The sequence below is a fragment of the Oncorhynchus clarkii genome, chromosome 3 (assembly GCF_045791955.1).
Source record: "Oncorhynchus clarkii lewisi isolate Uvic-CL-2024 chromosome 3, UVic_Ocla_1.0, whole genome shotgun sequence".
Taxonomy (NCBI): Eukaryota; Metazoa; Chordata; class Actinopteri; order Salmoniformes; family Salmonidae; genus Oncorhynchus; species Oncorhynchus clarkii.
This window is the reverse complement of record NC_092149.1, coordinates 81,297,649-81,310,148: the sequence shown is the minus strand read 5'-3', so window position 1 is coordinate 81,310,148 and position 12,500 is coordinate 81,297,649. Positions and strand designations below refer to the sequence as shown.

Genomic DNA, 12,500 nt, shown 5'->3' with positions numbered 1-12,500 from the left:
ACACCCTTGAGGCCTCACCAATGTTAGCATAGCAACCTATCTTTCATTTGAGATACTAGTAACATAAGTAGGAACATGGTCATTGAGCATGTCTACTGTTTACACGTTAAACTATAACTATAGCCCCTTCACTGTATAAATCACCTCTTCATTTTGGTTTTACAAGCCCTCTTTCTTGGTCAGCTCACCAGTAAATTGAACGTTGTTTATGTCTCATATGTGGTTATATTGGGGTTGATTTTAGTGACCTAGGAATGTGTATAAAATCTTGATTTATGGCCCGTCTTCATAGGGGTTGCATGTCTTCAAAGCTACGCTTCCTTTTGAATCCCATATTTACACAGCCGACAGGCTAAATGTGAGAGAGAGACCCAATAAATATCATTTTAATAAATGATCATGTGCTCTTTTTCAACCTCTCTTCCCGGCCTTTATGTAGTGTTTGCTTCTAGTAGAGGCAGGAGCAATACGATCTCCTTACTGGATGAGGGTTCTAGGAGAGATGTTTGACTTGGCTCATGAGATGTGGGACCCCTCTGCTTTGTTGTTCCTTCTATGCTGACTGTTTCCAACATTTGAGTAATTTAGCAGACGCTGATATCCAGAGCGACTTACAATAACAGGGTTAGATGCTTTGCTCAAGGGCACAGACAGATATTTAACCTAGTCGGCTCGGAGATTTGAACCAGCAACCTTTCGGTTACTGGCCCAATGCTACTAACGGCTAGGCCAACTGTTTCAGCGTTGACACACACACACGCGTACGCAGGCACGCACACACGCACGCACACACACACACACACACACACACACACACACACACACACACACACACACACACACACACTGTTTTCCCCAAAGTACAGGATGACTTGATTTCAAAGCAACTCTATAATAATGAATTCAGCAGGTGAAGAAAACAAAGAATGTTTGAAATGTAAAAGATAAATGATCATGGTAGCATGTTTACAAGGACAGTGTCACTGTTTAGGGGGGAAGTGAAGCCAGCATTATCTTTGCGACAGTACACACTGTAATGAAATCAACCTTAATGGCCAACTCTGTATCTCTTCAGAGCCGTTGAGCTACGTGGAGTCAGTGGCCAGATCCGCTGTGGCCGGCGGGGGACCAGCAGGACCCCCCGTGACCCTCACCCCCCCAGGATGGACCTTGGCTAGGCAGACGACCCCTGACCCCTCCCCAACCCTCAACCCCCTATTGTCTAGCTGCAGCCCCATCCACAGATCAGAGGGGTGAGTACTAAAAGAAACAACATTAAGTCATACTGTAGATTAAATGACATTAAACATACACTGGTTCCAGTACATGATATTGATAAGGAGCCAGTGTTCCTGAATTATACTACATGTTTACAGATAGCAAGGGACCATAGATATTATTACCGCATGTATTTAATTCTACTGTAGGCATCTTTGTAAACGCTGTGTTTCATGAATGTCTCCCCACCCCACCCCTCGCTCCATCAGAGAACACCCGTTGGCTGACAGCAGTGCGATCATCCCCTCGCAAGCGTCCATTGACTCCAGCTTACGCTCCTTTCCTTCCGAGGGCACGTATCCCATCCACTCCCCCACCCCTATCCCCATTGCCACTCCCACCCCATACCTCCAGGCCCTGGGCTCCCCATCTCCCTTCCTTCAAGCCCTGGGAACCCCCACCTCCTCCTACCTGAGCTCCACCTACCCCACCCTGTCTTACCTGTGTTCCCCCACCACCACACCCTCCTGGGACCTGGGTCACAGTGGCCATATGGGGAGCTATGTCTCCCCGGACCCCACCCCCCCCCCGCTCCAGCCAGAGGCATCTGCCCGGGAAAGCCTTGTGGCCATCCTCCCCTCGTTAAGATCAAGAAGTCTCCACACACTGCATCGTGACCCCAACACCTCATCTAGCATCCCCTCCCTCCAACATCGGCAACAGCCCACCAATCAGTGCAGCCCTGTCATGGGCCACCAGCCCGGTCCGGCCAATGGCTTTGTGGAGTTTGGGATCACTGGGATGGTAATGACAGGCAGTCCCGTGTTGGGCCGCCACCACTATAACCCATGTGTGTCCCAGGGGACACAGTCTAGCCCAGTGCTGAGCCAACAACCGTCCCTGATGCAGGCCTCCCAGGACAGCCCCATGCTCAGTTGCCAGCCCTCCCTCACCTACAGCCAACCCATCCAGTCCAGTATCCAGAGTAGTCCGGTGCTGAGCCGACATCCATCCCTCACCTACAGCCAACCCATCCAGTCCAGTATCCAGAGTAGTCCGGTTCTGGGCCGACATCCATCCCTCACCTACAGCCAACCCAACCAGTCCAGTATCCAGAGTAGTCCGGTTCTGGGCCTACATCCATCCCTCACCTACAGCCAACCCATCCAGTCCAGTATCCAGAGTAGTCCGGTGCTGAGCCGACATCCGTCCCTCATTCACCAGCAGGGCAATGGTAGTAGTCCTGTGCTGGGCCGACACCCGTCCCTCGGCCAGATGTCACAATGCAGTCCAAGTCTGGACCGACACCCAATGCTGCATAGTAGCGGCTACACCACCCCGGACGAAAGGCAGGGCACCCTGTCCCGTCAGAGCTGCTCCTCTGGGTACAACCCACCCTCCACGCCCTCCTTCCCTGTCTCCCACGCGGGCTATCTGGACGAGGGGATAATGATGGGGGTACGGCAGGGCAGTCCGGCCCCACAGGCTCAGCCCCAGCTACCGGAGAAGAGGCGAATGTCCATTGGGGAGAGGCCCAACGGGGGGCTCTCGTACGGGACACTGAATGGGAAAGTGTCCTCCGCCATGTCGAGTGGAGGCAGCACGCCCAGCACTAGCTACTTTCATACACTGCCAGACTTCTCCAAGCTTAACATGACTGGTAAGACCAGCTTGAAAACCCTCTTAAAACGTAGCTACTGACGCAGCAAAGAGCATCCCCAACTAGCACAGACATCCCTAGCAAAACAGGAAGTTAAGATCAGTGTATTTTCAAGGACGATATGTTTTTTTAAGTGGGTAATTAACATGAAACTAAGCTGATTTTACCATCTCATAAACAATATTTTTGGGGGGTAACTTTTGATATGTGTTTAGCCACAATTTAGTTTTTTCTACAAATAAGATGTTTGTGAAAATTGTTACCCGTTGCATTCCTGAAGTATAATTCCACTAGTACCTAACTACCTACTACAATGTAATCCATCTGTTTTCCTACTCTAGTTTTTCAGTGAAACCAGATGAAGTGATTAGTTCTAGTAAAGTATAGTGAGGTAACGTGAATGCGGTCATACTCCAATGGTTTTAGCCGAGCAGGAGCTCCGTTGGACTTACTTCTCTCTGTAAACACATTGCAGACCAGATGAGGGAATGAATGCACTCCAAGGCAGCCCAGCCAGGCCCAGATGCTAGTCTGAGATAGAACTGGCATCTGGCCCAGAGCCTTGGTTGGCGGCCATTTCTGCGTCCGCAGTGGTTTCACAGCTCCATTCTGTGTCATACTGAGTATACTGACAGCAACTACTTATATGGTCGCAGATATAGATACTGGCTTGTTTGCGAGAATTGGCTCTAGGAGGTAACTCGCTAATAGCGCAGATTGACTAATCTCTACACAATAAGGAGCTGATTTCAGTTGATTTATAGATTATCTTTGACGGTTCTTGGTCAGGATGACCCTCGTGAAGCATCACTGCTGCTCTCTTGGTCCAGGTCTCTCTTGAAAAATAGATGCTTATCTCAACCAGACTAACCTGGTTAAATAAAGGTTCAATAAATAAATCACAGAGACCCAAGACTTGATTCAATGTGATGTGACATGCAGCATTCACGCAGTATCGTTCGTATAAACATACCCTTTTTAAATATGGCCTAATCAAAGGGTTACTGTGGAAATGCCAGGTAAGTCGACATGGTTTCAACACAACTTCTAATTTCTTGTCCTAGACGGGAGTCCAGAGACCAGGCTGAATGTAAAGTTCGTTCAGGATACGTCCAAGTTCTGGTACAAGCCTGATATCTCCCGTGAACAAGGTGAGTGTGACTGTTGTCATGGGGGAAGAGATTAAACGTAACAATAGTTATCTTATCCCACTAGTTGTTCTTCTAGCTAGCATAAGGCCTATCTAAGATCAAATGTGGCCGAGAATGTTCTTTATTTAGTTAACCGTGAGATAGTTAGGATGTGTGTTTGATTTAAACCCTGTTGGATCCACCTGACACATCCACCCCGACACACACATGCCCTAATTTACCCTGTTCTGTTCAGTTCTGTTGTGTTGTGTTTTATTGTGTTGTGTTGTGTTTTATTCTCTTCTATGGTGTTCTATTGTGTTCTGTCCAATTGTGTTGTGTTGTGTTCTATTGTGTTGTATTCTATTGTGTTCTGTTGTGCTGTGTTCTATTGTGTTGTGTTCTGTTTTATTCTGTTCTATGGTGTTCTATTGTGTTGTGTTGTGTTCTGTTTTATTCTGTTCTATGGTGTTCTATTGTGTTGTATTCTATCGTGTTCTGTTGTGCTGTGTTCTATTGTGTTGTGTTCTGTTTTATTCTGTTCTATGGTGTTCTATTGTGTTGTATTCTATCGTGTTCTGTTGTGCTGTGTTCTATTGTGTTGTGTTCTGTTTTATTCTGTTCTATGGTGTTCTATTGTGTTGTATTCTATCGTGTTCTGTTGTGCTGTGTTCTATTGTGTTGTGTTCTGTTTTATTCTGTTCTATGGTGTTCTATTGTGTTGTATTATATTGTGTTCTGTTGTGCTGTGTTCTATTATGTTCTGTTGTGTTTTGTTCTATTGTGTTTTATTGTGTTCTGTTGTGTTTTATTCTATTGTGTTCTGTTGTCCTGTGTTCTATTATGTTCTGTTGTGTTGTGTTCTATTGTGTTATGTTGTGTTATGTTTTATTGTGTTGTGTTCTATTGTGTTATGTTGTGTTCTGTTCTATTGTGTTTTATTGTGTTCTATTGTGTTCTGTTGTGTTGTGTTCTGTTATTTTCAGTTATGTTGTGTTCTGTTGTGTTCTATTGTGTTCTGTTCTATTATGTTGTGTTGTGTTCTATTCTATTTTGTTCGGTTGTGTTGTGTTCTAATGTGTTCTGTCCAAGTATGTTCTGTTGTGTTGTGTTCTATTATGTTCAATTGTGTTCTGTTCTGTTGTGTTCTGTTCTGTTCTATTGTGTTCTGTTGTATTCTGTTCTGTTGTGTTGTGTTCTATTCTGTTCTGTTATGTGGTGTTCTATTGTGTTCTGTTGTGTTCTGTTGTGTTCTGTTCTATTGTGTTGTGTTGTGTTCTGTTCTGTTTATGTTCTATTGTGTTGTGTTCTATTGTGTTGTGTTCTGTTGTAAGGTCACTGTGAGGTCACTGCTGTTGGCCCCCACATCTACTTCTGCTCTCTCCTTTTGGATTACATCATCTGTGTTAAACACAAGCACATGCTCTGCTGTATTGACATCACACATTCAGACGCACACACACACAATTGAAAACACACAGGCAGGCACACACAGAGACACGCACTCGCGAACAGACACACACAGACACAGACACACACACCATACGTACTCAATTAAGGCCCGGGAACATCTGCATGTGATGTAGCTATATCTGTCTTACTTAAAGTCTTTAAAATGTCATATTTGGACACATAGGGATATATAGAATTGCATGTTACAGACGCATTAAAAGTTATTTTGTCGAATAGACAACAGATTTCTGCTCTCCCCTGTAGTTACGTTGAAATATGGGATCACAAAAGGCCCTCCTCGCCATGGAAAGTTTCCAATTCCCCTTCCGACTCCCCCTCTCTTCCTTCTCCCTCTTCTCCTTCTCCCTCTCCTTCTTCTCCCTCTTCTCCTTCTCCCTCTCCTCCTCCCTCTCCTCCCTGTCCTCCTTCTCTCTCTCTTTCTCCTTCTCCCTCTCCTCCTTCTCCCTCTCCTCCCTGTCCTCCTTTCTCTCCTCCTTCTCCTTCGTCTCCCTCTCCTCCTTCGTCTCCCTCTCCTCCTTCTCCCTCTCCTCCTTCCCCCTCTCCTCTTTCTCCCTCTCATCCCTCTTCCTTTTCTCTCTCCTCCTTCTTCCTCCCCCTCTCCCCTTCTCTTTCCCTCTCATCCTTCTCCCTCTCCTCCTTCTCCCCCCCTCTCCTCCTACTCCTTCCCCCTCTCCTCCTTCTCCTTCCCCCTCTCCTCTTTCTCCCTCTCCTCCTTTCCCTCTCCTCCTTCTCCCTCTCCTCCTTTTCCTTCCCCCTCTCCTCCTTCCCTCTCTCCTCCTTCTCCCTCTCCTCCTTTTCCTTCCCCCTCTCCTCCTCCCCTCTCTCCTCCTTCTCCCTCTCCTCCTTCTCCTTACCCCTCTCCTCCATCCATCTCTCCTCCGTCTCCCTCTACTTATGCTCCCTCTCCTCCTTCTCCCTTTCCTCCTTCCCCTTCTTCCCCTTCTTCTCTTGTCCTTCTCCCTCTCCTCCTTCTCCCTCTCGTCCTTCCCTCTCTCCTCCTTCTCCCTCTCCTCCTTCCCTCTCTCCACCTTCTCCCTCTCCTCCTTCTCCCTCTCGTCCTTCCCTCTCTCCTCCTTCTCCCTCTCCTCGTTCCCCCTCTCCACCGTCTCCCTCTCCTCTTTTCCTCTCTCCTCCTTTTCATTCACCTCCTTCTCCCTCTCCTTATCTTCCATTTCTGTCTTACATATTCCTTGCTTTCTCCCTGTCCTCCTTCTTACTTGCACCTGCGTGGATACTTGAAGTGGTATTTTATTGAATCACATGTTATCGTGTATTGCAGCCATCGGCCTGCTGAGAGAGAAGGAGCCAGGGGCCTTTGTCATCCGGGACAGTCACTCCTTCCGAGGGGCCTATGGCCTGGCCATGAAGGTGGCCTCTCCTCCTCCTCCTACTGCTCAGCAGTCCAAGAAAGGTACTAGATCACCAATTGGGCTCCATCTTCCATATACTGGTTAATAATATAACATCACACTGTCCCTGTAACTGATGGTGGAGAACCATCCTAGAGAGAAGGGCTACACACACACACACACACACACACACACACACAAACACGAAGGGCGAGAATGTTCTGTGTAAACACATTTTATTTATCTGCCAAAAGAACAGTTTTAAATAGCCACTAAGATTATCCTAGAACGTTAAACATGATATTTTAGTGTTTGGTCTGTTGTTGGTTAAAGAAATAAATCATTACCAATATAATAACTACACTATATAATACTTCCCCATATGAGGTGATGAGGTCTACATACAACTAAAAACTGTCTCTCTGCGGTGTTGTTCACCGCTGTGTTGTTTGTCCTGTAGCTGGTGACATCACTAACGAGTTGGTGAGGCACTTCCTGATTGAGACGAGTCCTAAGGGAGTGAAACTGAAAGGATGTCCCAACGAACCTTACTTTGGTGAGTCACATTTAACCCCTACACACATATGCACATGCACACCAGGGGAGGCAAGGAGAGCATTGAAGGAGGAGATCGTCCCTCTGACGTTTTGAGAGGGAAGTGGGGAGAGGATGGGTGGATTGAAGAAGACTTTAGAGACGATAGAATAGGACCGGTCCTTCCGACAACAACATGGCATGTTTCTAAGATACGGTAACCAGGGGAAGACTCAATTCCAGACATGAGTTTCATGATGTGTTTGTGGTGACTGACTCTTGGCTGTATTGGTCTGATGACTGATCTCCTCTCAGTGCTCTCCCTGTCCCGACATTCTCCCATCCCATGATGTTTAATCCTAATTATAGGATGGGATCAGTCAAAGTCATTTAGTATGGTTCAAATGCTCTCCTCTCTAATTTCATCCATAGACCGCCTTACGTGCGTTGGTGTCTGTGTGTGTGTGTGAGACGAGTAGTGTGTGTGTGTGTGTGAGACGAGTAGTGTGTGTGTGTGTGTGTGTGTGTGTGTGTGTGAGACGAGTAGTGTGTGTGCATGCACGTGCAGGTGTTTAACAAGCAAAAGTTCCTCCTTGTGCCAAAGTGTGATCAAAAATAGCATGTTTCCAGAGGGCTGTGTCTTACGTCAGCTTCATTAAAGCTACAGGAGCCAATTCTGAGAAGGTGCGTGGGAGTCTGGCTTTAGCCTACCTCGCTCCAGACCTGGTTTCAAATACTATTTGAAATATTTCAAATACTTTTGCATTTGCTTTTCCCTGCCTGGAATGCCAGATTGGTGGGCTTTAAAGTAGTTATAATGATGTTTGAACCCTGGTCTGGTAGCTAGCTCCCTTCCCTCCCACATCTTAGCTGTTGTTAAAGGAAGGCCCTTTTTTCCTCAAGTCGGTCCAAGTGTCAAATCTCAATATGAAATATGTATTCACACCCCTTGACTTTTTCCACATTTTCTTGTGTTACAAATTGGGATAAAAATGGATTACATTTTATTTTTATCTAGACAAAATACTCTGTCATATCAACGTAAAATATATATATTCTTTTTTTGTTGTGTGTGTGTGTGTGGGGGGGGGGGGGGGGGGTGATTACTGAAAAATAAAAGACTAATATATCTTGATTTATGTAAGTATTCAACCACCTGAGTCAATACATGTTAAAACTACCTTTGGCAGAGATTACAGCTGTGTCTTTCTGGGTAAGTCTCTAAGAGCTTTGCACACCTGGATTGTACAATATTTGCCCATTCATATATTTTTTAAACTCTTCAAGCTCTGTCAAGTTGGTTGTTGATCATTGCTAGACGGCCATTTAAAAAATAATAATAATAATAATAATTGTAATTTTTCGTATTATTATTATATTTTTTTACAACTTTTTACCCCTTTTTGGGGTCCAATTGGTAGTTACAGTCTTGTCCCATCGTTGTATCTACCGTACGGACTCGGGAGAGGCGAAGGTCGAGAGCCATGCGTCCCCCGAAACATGACCCTGCCAAAAGCTGCATTGCTTCTTGACACACTGCTTGCTTCACCCGGAAGCCAGCTGCACCAATGTGTTGGAGGAAACACCGTACACCTGGCGACACGAGTCAGCGTGCATGCGCCCGGAGTCGCTAGAGCATGATGGGACAAGGACGTCCCAGCCGGCCAAACCCTCCCCTAACCCGGATGACGCTCGGCCAATCCTGTGCCCGCTCATGGGTCTCCCGGACGCGGCTGACTGTGACACAGCCTGGGATCAAACCCGGGTCAGTAGTGACACCTCTTAGAATGTTGCGCCACCACCATTTTCAAGTCTTGCCATAGATTTTAATGCCAATTTAAGTCAAAACTGTAACTAGGCCACTCAGGAACATTCAATGTCGTCTTGGTAAGCAACTCCATTGTATATTTGGCCTTGCGTTTTACGTTATTGTCCTGCTGAACGGTGAATTAATCTCCTAGTGTCTGTTGGAAAGCAGACTGAACCATGTTTTCCTCTAGGATTTTGCCTGTGCTTAGCTCTATTCCATAAATTTTTTATCCTAGACAACTCCCAAGTCCTTGCTGATTTGTTTTATTTTTATTTGTTTTTACCTTTATTTAACCAGGCAAGTCAGTTAAGAACAAATTCTTATTTTCAATGACGGCCTAGGAACAGTGGGTTAACTGCCTGTTCAGGGGCAGAACGACAGATTTGTACCTTGTCAGCTTGGGGATTTGAACTTGCAACCTTCCGGTTACTAGTCCAACGCTCTAGGCTACCCTGCCGCCCCGATGACAAGCTTGTCATAGCAAATGGGTTAAATACGTATTATGTTAACACATTTCAGCTTTTCATTGTTTTTTATCATTTCTAAAACATTAAAACATCTTAATGTTTGCCATTATAAATTCAGGCTGTAACACAACAAGTTGTGGAAAAAGTCAAGGGGTGTGAATCCTTTCTGAAGACACCATATGTGCGTGTCAGACTCCTCTTACTGGGAAACACAGGGAGATGGCTACTGACCCAGGCACACAGTTAGAGATGACTGAACCAGTCACACCCCTGAACCAGCTTATTGAAGAAACCTTATCCCCTAGACTATACTCATTGAATTGTGTTCTAAAGGGAGGGACGATAGTTGAATTGAGACGCTGGGTGTGTGAAAACACAAACACCCACAATAACATCTTCTGAATATGACCAATATAATTTGATTTGATTTGAGTGTGGGTGTATGGGGTGTTTGGAAGTGTTATTGGGTCTGTCCAGAAGTATGGGTATTGTGTGTGTGTGTGTGTGTGTGTGTGTGTGTGTGTTTGTGTGTGTGTGTGTGTGTGTGTGTGTGTGTGTGTGTATGTATAGGCTGTGTGTGTGTATTTTTTTATTTATTTATTTTACCTTTATTTAACCAGGTAGGCAAGTTGAGAACAAGTTCTCATTTACAATTGCGACCTGGCCAAGATAAAGCAAAGCAGTTCGACAGATACAACAACACAGAGTTACACATGGAGTAAAACAAACATACAGTCAATAATAAAGTATAAACAAGTCTATATACAATGTGAGCAAATGAGGTGAGAAGGGAGGTAAAGGCAAAAAAGGCCTTGGTGGCAAGGTAAATACAATATAGCAAGTAAAACACTGGAATGGTAGTTTTGCAATGGAAGAATGTGCAAAGTAGAAATAAAAATAATGGGAAAAAAATAAAAATAATGGGGTGCAAAGGAGCAAAATAAATAAATAAATTAAATACAGTTGGGAAAGAGGTAGTTGATAGGGCTAAATTATAGGTGGGCTATGTACAGGTGCAGTAATCTGTGAGCTGCTCTGACAGTTGGTGCTTAAAGCTAGTGAGGGAGATAAGTGTTTCCAGTTTCAGAGATTTTTGTAGTTCGTTCCAGTCATTGGCAGCAGAGAACTGGAAAGAGAGGCGGCCAAAGAAAGAATTGGTTTTGGGGGTGACTAGAGAGATATACCTGCTGGAGCGTGTGCTACAGGTGGGAGATGCTATGGTGACCAGCGAGCTGAGATAAGGGGGAACTTTACCTAGCAGGGTCTTGTAGATGACATGGAGCCAGTGGGTTTGGCGACGAGTATGAAGCGAGGGCCAGCCAACGAGAGCGTACAGGTCGCAATGGTGGGTAGTATATGGGGCTTTGGTGACAAAACGGATTGCACTGTGATAGACTGCATCCAATTTGTTGAGTAGGGTATTGGAGGCTATTTTGTAAATTACATCGCCAAAGTCGAGGATTGGTAGGATGGTCAGTTTTACAAGGGTATGTTTGGCAGCATGAGTGAAGGATGCTTTGTTGCGAAATAGGAAGCCAATTCTAGATTTAACTTTGGATTGGAGATGTTTGATATGGGTCTGGAAGGAGAGTTTACAGTCTAACCAGACACCTAAGTATTTGTAGTTGTCCACGTATTCTAAGTCAGAGCCGTCCAGAGTAGTGATGTTGGACAGGCGGGTAGGTGCAGGCAACGATCGGTTGAAGAGCATGCATTTAGTTTTACTTGCATTTAAGAGCAATTGGAGGCCACGGAAGGAGAGTTGTATGGCATTGAAGCTTGCCTGGAGGGTTGTTAACACAGTGTCCAAAGAAGGGCCGGAAGTATACAGAATGGTGTCGTCTGCGTAGAGGTGGATCAGAGACTCACCAGCAGCAAGAGCGACCTCATTGATGTATACAGAGAAGAGAGTCGGTCCAAGAATTGAACCCTGTGGCACCCCCATAGAGACTGCCAGAGGTCCGGACAACAGACCCTCCGATTTGACACACTGAACTCTATCAGAGAAGTAGTTGGTGAACCAGGCGAGGGAATCATTTGAGAAACCAAGGCTGTTGAGTCTGCCGATGAGGATGTGGTGATTGACAGAGTCGAAAGCCTTGGCCAGATCAATGAATACGGCTGCACAGTAATGTTTCTTATCGATGGCGGTTAAGATATCGTTTAGGACCTTGAGCGTGGCTGAGGTGCACCCATGACCAGCTCTGAAACCAGATTGCATAGCAGAGAAGGTATGGTGAGATTCAAAATGGTCGGTAATCTGTTTGTTGACTTGGCTTTCGAAGACCTTAGAAAGGCATGGTAGGATAGATATAGGTCTGTAGCAGTTTGGGTCAAGAGTGTCCCCCCCTTTGAAGAGGGGGATGACCGCAGCTGCTTTCCAATCTATGGGAATCTCAGACGACACGAAAGAGAGGTTGAACAGGCTAGTAATAGGGGTGGCAACAATTTCGGCAGATAATTTTAGAAAGAAAGGGTCCAGATTGTCTAGCCCGGCTGATTTGTAGGGGTCCAGATTTTGCAGCTCTTTCAGAACATCAGCTGAATGGATTTGGGAGAAGGAGAAATGGGGAAGGCTTGGGCGAGTTGCTGTTGGGGGTATAGGGTGTCAGCTCGGGGAATCGGTGCAGCAACCTGTCTGGCCCAAAGCTCTAACCACTAGACTACCTGCCGCCCCTATTCAGGGTGGGTATAGGGTATGGTATGGCGTGAGTGTGGGTATGGTATGGGGTAAGTGTGGGTATGGTATGGGGTAAGTGTGGGTATGGTATGGGGTGAGTGTGGGTATGGTATGGGGTGGGTATGGTATCGGGTAAATGTGGGTATGGTATGGCGTAAGTGTGGGTATGGTATGGGGTG

General features: G+C 45.8%; 1 protein-coding gene across 11 annotated transcripts in view; it reads left to right on the top strand.

Annotated features, from left to right (window-relative positions):
* LOC139405501 (tensin-1-like) overlaps positions 1-12,500 on the top strand; it is a 253,258-nt gene that overhangs the window by 231,774 nt on the left and 8,984 nt on the right. For all 11 annotated transcript variants that reach the window (XM_071147881.1, XM_071147880.1, XM_071147878.1 and 8 more), the window contains 5 exons: positions 1,076-1,253; positions 1,488-2,878; positions 3,943-4,029; positions 6,761-6,892; positions 7,291-7,386. In XM_071147881.1, coding sequence (XP_071003982.1) covers positions 1,076-1,253; positions 1,488-2,878; positions 3,943-4,029; positions 6,761-6,892; positions 7,291-7,386 — 1,884 coding nt within the window. The remainder of the gene's footprint in view (positions 1-1,075; positions 1,254-1,487; positions 2,879-3,942; positions 4,030-6,760; positions 6,893-7,290; positions 7,387-12,500) is intronic.